General features: G+C 37.9%; 1 protein-coding gene across 2 annotated transcripts in view; it reads left to right on the top strand.

Annotated features, from left to right (window-relative positions):
- The first annotated feature begins 487 nt into the window (after positions 1-487).
- EYA (eyes absent-like protein) overlaps positions 488-12,193 on the top strand; it is a 31,130-nt gene continuing 19,424 nt past the window's right edge. The window contains exons 1-4 of one of the 2 annotated variants that reach the window (XM_088949096.1): positions 488-798; positions 1,911-2,213; positions 2,379-2,546; positions 9,113-9,206. In XM_088949096.1, the coding sequence (XP_088805222.1) occupies positions 2,025-2,213; positions 2,379-2,546; positions 9,113-9,206 (451 nt within the window). In that variant the 5' untranslated portion in view covers positions 488-798; positions 1,911-2,024. Of the gene's footprint in view, positions 807-1,910; positions 2,214-2,378; positions 2,547-9,112; positions 9,207-12,193 lie in introns of both variants that reach the window. The other variant, XM_088949095.1, reaches the window with a different exon arrangement.

Here is a 12,193-nt window from a genome sequence, read left to right on the forward strand (position 1 = left end):
TTATTAGCCTTAGGCCAAAATCCATTACTATTCTTAGCCATTTGAATCTTTAAGTACATGTATTTTTTTTTTCTATTTTTCCCTTTTAATTTTTAGTTCTTCCTCGTATTTTTGTTAGTCACCGGATTCTTTAAATTTTAATTTTTAAGTACTTTGCTTAAACTTTGTAGTGTAAATTTCAGATGCATTTGCACAAATGCATAGGAATGATAATCAAATCAACCGAAGTAACCGGAAAAAGTTTTGATTTAATTAATTGGATATTTGCAAAATTCGGTTTCTATCAAATAAGTATATCGGTTTTACAAAATTCGATTTATTCAGTTCGATTTTTAACCGAACAACCGATGATCACCCCAACATCACCCAAACAATTTTTTTTGGGTAAAGATGAGTATGAAATATGATGAGTTCTAATAATTGGCCCACTTATGATAGTGGGTTTTCTCGACGTGTATAACATATGATGCCGCTGGATATACCACTTATTTCTTATCCGTCTAAAACCGAATGGATTATTATCGGAATTCTCTAAGCCGTAGATCTTCGGAAAATTTTATCAATCTCAAAAGTAAAGGTTCTAATTCAACCGTGTTAATTGCGCGAATAGTCTTTCGCCATAGACTTCAGCCGGTGAGGATTCCACACAAAGAACCTAATACAAGATTTTTCGCAGGTCAGTAGAGCATGCAGGTTGCTTGCTGCTGCAGCAGACGAAGAAAAAACATGGAAAAATGAAAGTTGTGGATCTTCATCATTCCCGTGGATAATCTTATATTGTTATTTGAACAACGACTCGTAAGCAAGTAAAATCAGTTTCTGTAATTTGATAGCTTTTTCTTTTTTTTTTTTCTTCTTCGCTCGAATTCTTATCTCTAATTTAGTATATAAGAAATTCTGTTTTTCTTTTTCTCCTTTTCTCTAATGTTCTTGGGAAAACATCAAAATGAGCTTCCGGGAATCTCATTTTATTGAATTTTTTATTTTTGCCATTACCTGACACCTTAATTCTTTATCAAAATTTTCTGTCTTTGAGTTCCTTAAATTTCCTGTTGCTTACATATTTAGACCTTTCCAAATAGTAATGTGGGATTTCAAATTTTTAATATCTGAATCTATTTAATTTACTTTTACCTTTTGCTTTTAATTGGAATTATGGGTTCTGGGCTTTTGTCAATTGGGGGTTTTCAAACTTGATTGTTGGTTTCATCCATCTATAAATTTTTTATTTTTGCCATTACCTGACACCATAATTCTTTATCAAAAATTTCTGTCTTTGAGTTCCTTAAATTTCCTGTTGCTTACATATTTAGACATTTCCAAATAGTAATGTGGGATTTCAAATTTTGAATATTTGAATCTATTTAATTTACTTTTATCTTTTGCTTTTAATTGGAATTATGGGTTCTGGGCTTTTGTCAATTGGGGGTTTTCAAACTTGATTGTTAGTTTCATCCATCTATAAATGATATTTGTGTGCTGGTTTCATTTACCACCCGTTGTCTGCATTATTTCTGTTTTCCGTATTTAGAACTTGTGAAGAGACAAGTTTCAAGAGTTGGCATCGGAGTGAATCAGAAATATAAGTGGGTTATTGTTAAAGTATGCCATAAGCTAGTTTATTTTAAGCAAACCAGGCACTGATACTAATGTGATCTTGAAAATTTTATTCCCAACTTATTATTAAAGTAGCTTTTTTTCCTCGTGCAATTATACAAGTAGTTAAAATTTAATGTTCCTAGCGCAATTTTTCCATCAAAAAACTTGGTTCATTTGTCTTCCCGACTGCGCTAACTAATGCACTATTAGCAAAGAAAATCTCTATTTCAAAGTTTGTCTGTATGAAGTAGTTACCTTTTAAATTCACCTATCTCAGATTTGATCAAACCTGTGGTTTGTTTGTCTTTCAGGCTGCAATTCTGCAAATGAGTTCTTAACTTATGTGATACGAAAATAGATGAACTACTGAATACCAATTTAACAAATACTGGTAGAAACACAAAAATTTGCTAGAAAGAATAACCATGGATCAGAAGATGAATGTGTATATTTGGGACATGGATGAGACACTTATATTGCTGAAATCTTTGTTGAATGGGACTTATGCTGAGGCTTTCAACGGTTCAAAAGACATCAAAAGGGGCATAGAAATTGGAAAGATGTGGGAGAAATATATTCTCCAAGTGTGTGATGACTATTTCTTTTATGAACAGGTAGTTTTGATGTTTAAACTTGCCTTATTTTCCTCATTTTGGCACTTGTGCCTTTAATTTGACATTTTCATTTTCTCTACAGATCTTGTTTCTAGAATTACTTTTCTTGTAACTACTGAAGTTTCTCAATTAACTTTGGCTTCATTTTGGGACTTTATGAGGCAGATTGAGAATTACAATATGCCATGTCTTGATGCTTTGAACGAGTATGATGATGGGCTGGATCTGTCTGATTATGATTTCAGCAAGGATGGCTTTGGCCCTCCATATGATGATCCCAACAAACGGAAGTTGGCATATCGACATCGTATCATTGCTCATAAGTATGAACAGGTAGTTATAATAGATACCCTTTTAGCATTTTCTGTGACATTTCTAGATTATATTAGAAATTGTGAAAATAATTGAGATAATAATTGGTTCAAAGTCATAATTCTTGCTTCTCCTCTGCATATTTATTTACTAAATGATTTATGGAAGGCAAATAACTCTGCTCTATCTATGATTTTTTTCGGGGAAAGAATCTATGATTTAACATGGCATTTATATTCATGACTTCAATTCATATTTTTTTTTCCCATCTATATGGAGGGTAAGGAAGGCCTTCTGATAGCGTTCTTATTTCCTCCATTTAGCATTCAACTCAATCTGTCCTGTGTTTGCTTTGATACAACTTTTTATTGCAACTGTTAGAAAGCTTCTTTTTTTTTTTTTTGGATGAGTGCTACTGTTAGAAAGCATTGTAAGAGAATAGATGAGCAAATTACCGTATTCTAGAGCTAATAGACATGTGAAGCAGGTATTTTAAGGGTGGGAAACATGCACCTCTTTGTGAGCAGTCTTTGGCAATTTTCAACAGATAACTGAGGTATGTACATGGGCTGGGAATGGCACATGTCTTAGTTCCATAATCCCATTGCAGACCTTCGTAATAATTCCCAACATTAAAGACAGCTGTTGTAGTACCAGTTTTGGAAACTTAGGATATTTCTGATTTCTCGAATCACACTTTCTGCATGGTCCGGTAAAGACAGAGTAAGAAATAAAATTTCAAAAAATGAGGAAAAGGCACAGAAGCTTTCTAGGAAAGCTATAAATAGGGGCAGACCCCAAAATAACAGGAGAATGAACTCCAGCTTCCAGACTTGAGCTGAGAAACCTCAGTCTATTCCCAACTCAGATCAGATCAGTTCCAGGTCTCAGACCGCAGGCCTTGGATTTCAGGTCTGAGTTTGCCTCAATGTTCTTCCAACTTCCAAGTATTGTGCCTTAATTTTTATTTACTCATTTGTGATAATATTGTGAATCTTGTACTTTGCCCCACTCTCCAGGATTCTCTTGGATGCAGGGGTTTCTCTTGAATTTTCATCATCAGCAAAGTCCCTACGCTTGTTGCTAATGATCTAAACAAGAGACTAGTCTGCAGTGGCTTCTAGGATTTATTTTGGCTTTCTAATACATAAATGTTAAATGGTCTCTATAATAAGATATATATTTTCTTCTTGAAAAATGTGTAAATAAGATTTGACTCAGGATCTTTTGGAAACCTGGGTCCATTTGGACTAGGAGGGGTCTTTGGAGGACATGGAAGTGATATACTGTTGTTTCTTGGTGCACTAAGCAGGATTGGAGATGGTGATGGTCATAGCTGAGATGTTAACCCTTCTTGTTTAGATTGTGTTGAAAATATGGAGTTGCCTCTTGGATTTTATGTTACAGAGGTTGGTAAGAAAGTTTGTAAGTTGAAGAATGCTTTGTATGGTTTGAGACAATCTCAAAGAGCATGGTTTGATAAATATAAATTTGCTTTAGAAAAGTTTGGTTATGTTCAAGCACAATTTGATCACACTCTTTTCATTAAGAGGGAAGGCTCTGCTTTGACTCTCCTAGCTGTGTATGTTAATGACATTGTTGTGACAATGAGTGATATTAATGAAATTAATTCTCTTAAAGATTGCTTAATCAAGAATTTGAAGTAAAGGATCTGGGCAAGTTGAGGTATTTCTTAGGGATTGTAGTGGCAAGGTCCAAGCATGGCGTTTTTTTTTCCTAGAGAAAGTATGTTCTTGATCTCTTGAAAGAAACAGGAAAATTGGGGGTTAAACTTGTAGATACACCTATTGAGCCAAATCATAAGATAACTGCAGAAGATGGTGAACCCCTTGAAGATAAGGGTATGTACCAATGACTTGTGGGAAAGCTTCTCTACCAATGCCTAACCCGTCTTGGCATTTCTTATGCTGTCAATGTTGTTAGTCAATACATGCACTCTCCCAAGACAACTCACCTCCTTGCTATTGAAAGGACTTTAGCCTACTTGAAGAGGTGTCTTGGCTGAGGTATACTTTTTAAAAACAATGGCCACATGAAGATAGAAGTATACACTGATGCAGATTGGGTAGGATGTATTTATGATAGGAGATCTACCTCAGGGTATTGTACTCTTGGGGGAAATCTAGTTTTTTTGGAGAAGCAAGAAACAAAATGTTGTTGCTTGCTCCAATGCTGAAGCTGAATTCAGGTCTATGGCTAATGGTGTTGCTGAAATGTTATGGCTGATATCACTCCTTGGAATTTTGGGGCACCCTTATAGTTGTGCATTACATTAAAATCAATTCTAATAAAATATGATTAAGGGACCGAAGAGAGATACAATCAAGTTCTCTTTCTCCTCCCTCTTTTCTTCCTCTTTTCTTCCTCATTCTTCCTCTTTCTCATGAACTTCTTCTTTCTTCTTCCTTCTTTTATTTCTTCTCTAAATTTAGATTTGTTTTTTTATTGGAAACGGTAACTTCATTAATACAACTTAAGAATAACTTTCCAGAGTTAAGTACAACTGTCAACCCCTAAATAGGTGTTGAGCCCCCAGTATTCTTTATTACAAAACTGCCCAGAACATCCTCTCCCTCACAGTCTCTTGTTTAGCCAACGTGTCAGCTAAACCATTAGCTGATCTCCTTGTCCATTTGAAGCATGCACTGATCTCCCTTGTTGTGTCGAGGATTTCCCTTATGGGTTGTCTATAAATCCAGGCTCCCAACTTACCAGATTGCAGCCACTCAATCAACAATTTAGAGTCTCCCTCTATCTCAATTTGGTGTAACCCCAATTGTTTGGCATATCTTACACCTTGAAGCAAGGCCATCACCTCCGATCTCAATGAGTCCCCCACTCCTATTGGTCCTAAAAACATAGCCACAATTCTGCCATTTTCATCTCTGAGTACTCCTATACTTGAAGGGCCCGGGTTACCTCTAGAACTCTCGTCAAAGTTCAATTTCACTCTTTGTTGTGTTTGCGGGGACCACAATTCTTGCACAATAGGTTTTATGGAAGTTGTAGATGCCACCACTTCCCAATTCCTACAAATGTCTTTAGTTGAGAAGTCTTTTAAACAAATCCAAAGTTTTCAACTATTGAATAGTCATAATGATTATCCTTTCTACAATTGCCTCATTGGATTTCTCCACTCCTTTAAAGATTCTGTTGTTCCTTTCTTCTCAAACTGACCATAAGATAGCTGTTCTTGTGGCTCTTCACATTAATCTTCCACGCCTCTTCGGTTGCCTGAAAATGCATGGGTCAAAAAGGCTTGCCATGTCTGGGGGAGGTGTCCACCTGCAACCAAAGATAGAAGAGAATCAGGCCCAAATAAAGTACACAAATGGACAAGAAATTAATAGGTGTGTGATCGTCTCACCAGAGCCCAAGCAGAGGCTACAAACATGGGGTGATAGGCATAAATTTGGCATTTTTCTTTGCAACATATCTAAAGTATTTATTTTTGGGAGAACCACCTCCCAAAAAAAGCCTAAATTTTTGGGGGTACAGGCTGGCACCAAATCTCCTTTGTTTGAAAGCTCCTTGCAGGGTTTGATGATTGAATGAGGACATCAAAGAAGGAGGAACAAGTGAACACGCCAGATGGGGAGGGTTTCCAAATTCTACTGTCCAAACAAGATTGATCAAGGTAGGTTGACCCTAGAAGGTTAATTAATTCATCCACCATTGCCATTTCCAACTCCTTTAGACCTCTTCTCAAACCCAGGTCCCAAGAATTATCAGTAAAAACTGAAGAGATCACTTTTCTTTTATTTTCTAATAGTGAATAAATAGAAGGGAACCTTTCACTAAGGGTAATGTCTCCAACCCAGACATCTTCCCAAAACAACACTTTATTTCCTGTACAAGCATCAAATTTGACATAAGGAAGGATGAAAGGTAAAATACCATGAATAACTTTCTAGGGAGAGCATTGGGAAGTCCTAGGGTCGACTCCTGCATCCCAACCATTGTCTGCCAATCCATGAATGCTAATAATCACTCTATGCCAAAGTCTATCCTATTCCAACGGCAATCTCCATAACCATTTCCCCAATAATGCTATGTTTCTTAGCCTAAGTTTTCCTATTCCTAGGCCCCCTTCATCTCTATCCACTTCACTAGGTAGTCTTTTTTTTGTGTCTCCTAGTTCCCAAAGGAAGTTCCTCATAATCTTTTCTAGTTGGTTTGCCACTTTCACTGGTATCCTAAAGCGAGGTTCAAAAAATTGACACATGTCAGCCCGTATTGGCTGATACGTATCGTATCGGGAGCTTCCCGATACGCCCCTACAAAGGGTGTATCGGGGTTTTGGTCGGTTCAGGGGTGGACGGACCTTAAACTGCCCCTCCGAACTGGATTTGAAAAAAAACTAAAAAAAAACAACCGATACTGCCCGATATGCCTCTACCAGCATACCGGGTGTATCGATATTTTGTTCACGAGCGTTGGCGGGTCCTGGAGTGCCCGTCAAGGGCGCTAGCGCATACCCCCGAGGTGATCATCACCACCTGCACCTCACATCTCGGCACAGTGGAATGTGTAACCCGCCTGCTGGCCCATTTAACTACATTTGTTCCTGTAATCCTTAGCCTAATAGAACGCAACAGCGAGGGACAACCCATCCATACAACCAGCAGGGAGGATGGCACTACTGGCAAAGACCGTCTGGCGAAAACGCCACAGGGGAGGCTGGGTCATTTGACAGAAATGGAAGGCTTTTTCCAAGCGGCTCATGAATTCTTGGAAAAAGAGGGAGCGCCCTAACCTAATAGGTTAGGTTTTACACATACCCTATTTAATACATTAAAGCATGAGTGAAGGTTTTACACATACCTGTTGAAACTCTGACCTGCTGCTTCAAATTACCACAATGAGAGGTAGCTTGATTTACACCTTTCCAATTCTCAGCCTTTTCGGTTTCCTTATTCATGAAACTTCCTAATTTTCTCTGTTCTCTTCTCTTTCCAAGGTTTCATCAAGACCAGGTTTTGGCCACATGAGCTTCATGTTCTCTATTCTTTCCTTCCTTCCACCGTTGAGCTTCCACAGAGGAAGCTTTCCAAGCTTTGAACATCTGACTATCTGAGAAAACATCTACAGACCATGGGATGAGTTCTGGCTTCGCTCCATTCACCTCTATAAGCACAGCTTGGAGATCTGAAGCATCCACAGTTGAGAATTCCCCACTAGACAACTTTACGATTCTGTTAAAAATTTCATCCGACCATAGATGATAAGGCAGCCACAGAATTCTCATCTCAATGCTATCTGTTGGGTTTACAGTTTTCTCATTGCAACTTGGGGATCATCTTCCTACCACTGCCATTCCTTGCTTTTGTTACTGCCAAAACAGCTTCAAAGTTCGACCAGGGATTTCTACAAGAAATCACAGCCTTCTGCCCATCAATAGGTATAATCTGCAGCATTTCTGATACCTTCAAAATTTCACCCAGGGTTTTCCAATCTGTAACATCCTTACTCATGGATAATACTAATTTGTTCTCCCACTCTGTTTTGGATTTATTGATCCACATTCTCATTGACCCTAATCTTGCATCAATCTGAACATCCTTATCCGTATTGGTTCCCTTTTCTTGTGTTTCCTTCCAGTCTGTTAGTTCCATCTTCTCTTCAAGATTCTTTTGACCCTCTTCATTTCTGATTGGAGAACTTTGTCTTTCATATACTAACATCAGAAAATCCTGCATTGCTTGTATTAGTTTATCCCAACCCGAGGCTTCTCTCCCTTCAGGGAAGCAAGTGAACTGTTTCAGGCCCTCTCCATAATATTCGTATATATCCACAAATCTTCCTTTTTTGTTTTCTCTTCTTTCAGCAGAATACCTTCTCTCTTCCACAAGACTACACTTCCATTCTATTGTTCTCAAGGTTCTCTTTGGAATCCCTGAAACCAGGAGATTGCTTTCTCTTCAAGAATCAGCAAAGCTTTTCTCAGCTCCATACCTTCAGGGCAATTCCTCTTCTTGTCCAAACTTCTTCAAAGACAAATGTTTTTGCCTCAATCTTCTAAACTCTTCTCCATCTCCTTGCTGGTGCAAACTCCATCGCCTTATTATGAAAACTTTCTCTGGTTTATATTTCATCTGAGATCATGTATGAGGGGTCCTCATTCTGTTAAGCATTATTATGGGTCCTAAGCTTTTTATTTTTTATTTTTTAATTCTAACACTATTACCTAAAAAATGTCTAAATGATGTCTTTGTCACCAAGTAAATGATGCTTTATAGTAAAAATGATATTAATCTTGTAAATTATCTGTTCATGTAAAAGAGCATTTCCTTGATTAAATTCTGCCTTTACCATGGGGGTAGTGGAGAGCTTGTTATTTGAAGTGGCTGCCAATTCTGACCTTGTTTGTGTCAAACCTTAGGATAGTCAAACCCTTGGGTCTGCTTTTTCTATAATGGTTTGACAATTTCTGTCCTTGGCTGTCCATGTAGAATTTCTTTCTTTTATGTTTTTAGTCAGAACTGTTTTTTCTCATGGAATGGATGGTTATTAAAACTATTGTGCTATATTCTAGAAGAATAATTTTTAACTCCCCTTGACTGCAGGGTTTGCAGAATATCCTTGATCAAGAGACAATGAAGCTCTGGAGTGATCTTTATGACTTTACTGATAATTATACAGATGGATGGCTCTCCTCAGGTATATTAAAAAAATTGTGAATAGGATATCTATGCAAACTTATCTATGGTTAAAATTTAAAATTTCCTCATTAATTTCATTTTTTTGGTATGTCTCAATAAACTAAGTTACCCCCCCTGATAGACAAAATAAGCAGATGAAAATGAACTGGAAGTGTTGAGTTGTGGGCCGATTTTATTTGTTTTTATTTACAAACTTAGTTAAGTAGTTGTTGAGCCTTAGGCCCATTAGTTTATGTTTAAGTTAAGTGTGACTTTGTAGCTTCTTACAAGTAGTCGACTTACTAGGGGCATACTTGTACTTGTACACTTTTTATGAGTATATAATCTAATGAAAGGGGCAACCAGATAAGATTTTTGGCTTCTCCTCCATTCTCTTTTATCTCTCTTCTCTTTCCTTCTAGCAGAAACCCTTTCTTCTCTTCTTTCTTTTACAGATTTTATACCAAAATAGGTTATCAAAACTTTTCTACTTGGTATCAGAGCAAGGTTAAGGGTTTCTTAAGCTGCTCCATCATGCAGCCCTAGATCGGCCGATTGCATGATGAGGTAAAGGGCTGATTGAAGACTTCAGGTAAGCCCAGTTCTTGGATTTTTAGGTGGATTTGCAACCCCTTGTAGCTGGTCTAGGGTTTAACACCAAAATCGGGAAGAGCTGGTGAAAGGGGGGGAGTCTTGATTTAGTAGAGCTCTTCAGTTTTGACCCAGGAAGTGGCACTCTAGTTTTCTAGGGTTCCTTGATTTTTTCTAAAGGGGGCGGTTCAAGTCCCAACTTTTTTAGAGGCCTTTGGAGGGAGCAGCAATCTCTTCTCTCTCTTCTCCTGCTTCCATGGAAAAGGGAATCTTTGGAGGGAGGGGCTTCTAGGGTACTAGAAAGGTGTTTGAGAGATATGATTCAGACCAATAAAAAATAGTAGAATAATTTAGATTAAAGCAAAAGAAGTAGAGAAGAAGACAACAAGAAGAATAAGGAAGAATGGAGAAGAAAGGAGAAAGAAAGGAGGAGTTCGATAGTCATCTCTTTCCCCCACACTAATCTTTTATTAATCTAACTTAAGTTACATAATTTACAAGTCTGCCCTTAAGTGGGCGTCCACATCATCATCATACTTAGAAAACATAAACAAGAGCTAAAGGCCCAATAAGAAAACATAACAAGAAAGAATTAATAAGTAAGACACTAATGGGCTAGGGCCCATTCGGCCCAGTTTCTCTACATTCCCCCTCAAGCTGAGCATAGATATCAATCATGCTCAGCTTGCTTATATAATGAACCAGCTTTTCTTTAGGAAACCTTTTGTCAAAACATCAGTCAAATGTTTTTCAGAAGCAACAAATGGTAGACAAACTTCTCCTTAGGCAACTCTCTCTCGTATAAAATGGCTATCAACTTCAATGTGCTTAGTTCTGTTATGTTGAACAGGATTATGTGCAATTTTGATAGTAGCCTAGTTGTCACAGTATAACATCATTGGCTTCTCACAATCTATACCCAGTTCTTCTAAAAGTGATCTCAACCACAAAAGTTCTGAAACTCCATCTGCCATTGCCCTATACTTCGCTTCAGCTGAGGATCTAGCTAGTACAGACTGCTTCTTACTCCACCATAATACAACGTTCCTTGTTACCATAGCACAATAACTTGAAGTGGACCTCCTATCATCAATACATCCGGCCCAACCAACATCAGTGTATGCTTCCAGCTTCATGTGTCCATGCTTAGCAAACAAGATACCTTTTCCTGTAGTCCCTTTTAGATAGCATAGAACCCTCTCAGCAACTGCTAAATGTGTATCTCATGAACTGGCTAATTACACTAACTGCATAGGAAATATCTAGTCGAGTCATGCAAAGGTGTAATAACTTCCCAACTAGTCTTATAACACTCCCTTATCAGTCAAAAGTTCATCATCAGTAGCTGGCAGCTTATGATTTAGGTCTATAGGAGTAGAAGTTGGTCGAGTACCCAGTTTGTCTGTCTCTACAAGGAGATCAAGAACATACTTCCGTTGAGAAATGAAGATACCATCCTTAGATCTGGCAACTTCAATTCCCAAGAAATATCTGAGTTCTCCCAAGTCTTTAATTTCAAACTTAGTGTTAAGAAAACTTTTGAGATGAACAACTTCTTGAGTATCATTACCAGTAACCACAATATCATCAACATAGACAATTAGAAGGGTCACTAAGGAATCTCTCCTCTTAACAAACAGGGTATGATCCGACTGAGTCTATGTGTACCCAAAAGTAACAAGAGCAGTCCGAAATTTGTCAAACTAGGCTCTAGGAGATTGTTTAAGGCCATAGAGGGACTTCTTTAGCTTACAGGCCTTCCCTTGCATCTCCTTCCCATACACCCTTGGAGGTAAAGACATATTGACCTCTTCATCCCATTCAAGAAATCAGTTTTTACATTGAACCGATGAAGAGGCCAATCAAAAGTAGTAGCTAAAGATATCAAAACTCGAATTGAAGTCATCTTGGCTACAAGGGCAAAAGTTTCCAGGTAGTCAATACCATACATCTGAATGTATCATTTAGCAACCAAATGGGCTTTATATCTCTTAATAGTACCATCTGAATGATACTTAATAGTGAGCACCTACTTACAACCAATCGGTTCCTTCCCCTCTGGCAAATCCACAATTTCCTAGGTATTGTTCTTATGCAAAGCATCTAGTTCAGTCATCATAGCATCCCTCCATTTTGGTTTGGACAAGGCTTCTGGGACAGATCTGGGAGTCACATGTGTAGAAATAGAGGCAATGAAGGAATAGTAGGAAGGGGAAAGAAGGTTGTAGGACAGGTGTTTGGAAAAGCAGTGAGCTGTACATTTCCGTTTGCCTTTGCAAAGGGCAATAGGAAGATCAAGGTCTGGGAAGGTATCCGAAGTGGTAGAAGAGGGCTGAGCTGTTACCTCAGTAGTGATGGGAGGTGCAAGAGGCTCATCTGAAGGTGTGGAAACAACTTGCATGTCTTTGAGTCTTT

Source organism: Nelumbo lutea, chromosome 6, assembly GCF_056320005.1.
Source record: "Nelumbo lutea isolate HS-2025 chromosome 6, American lotus-T2T, whole genome shotgun sequence".
In the NCBI taxonomy this organism is placed as follows: Eukaryota; Viridiplantae; Streptophyta; class Magnoliopsida; order Proteales; family Nelumbonaceae; genus Nelumbo; species Nelumbo lutea.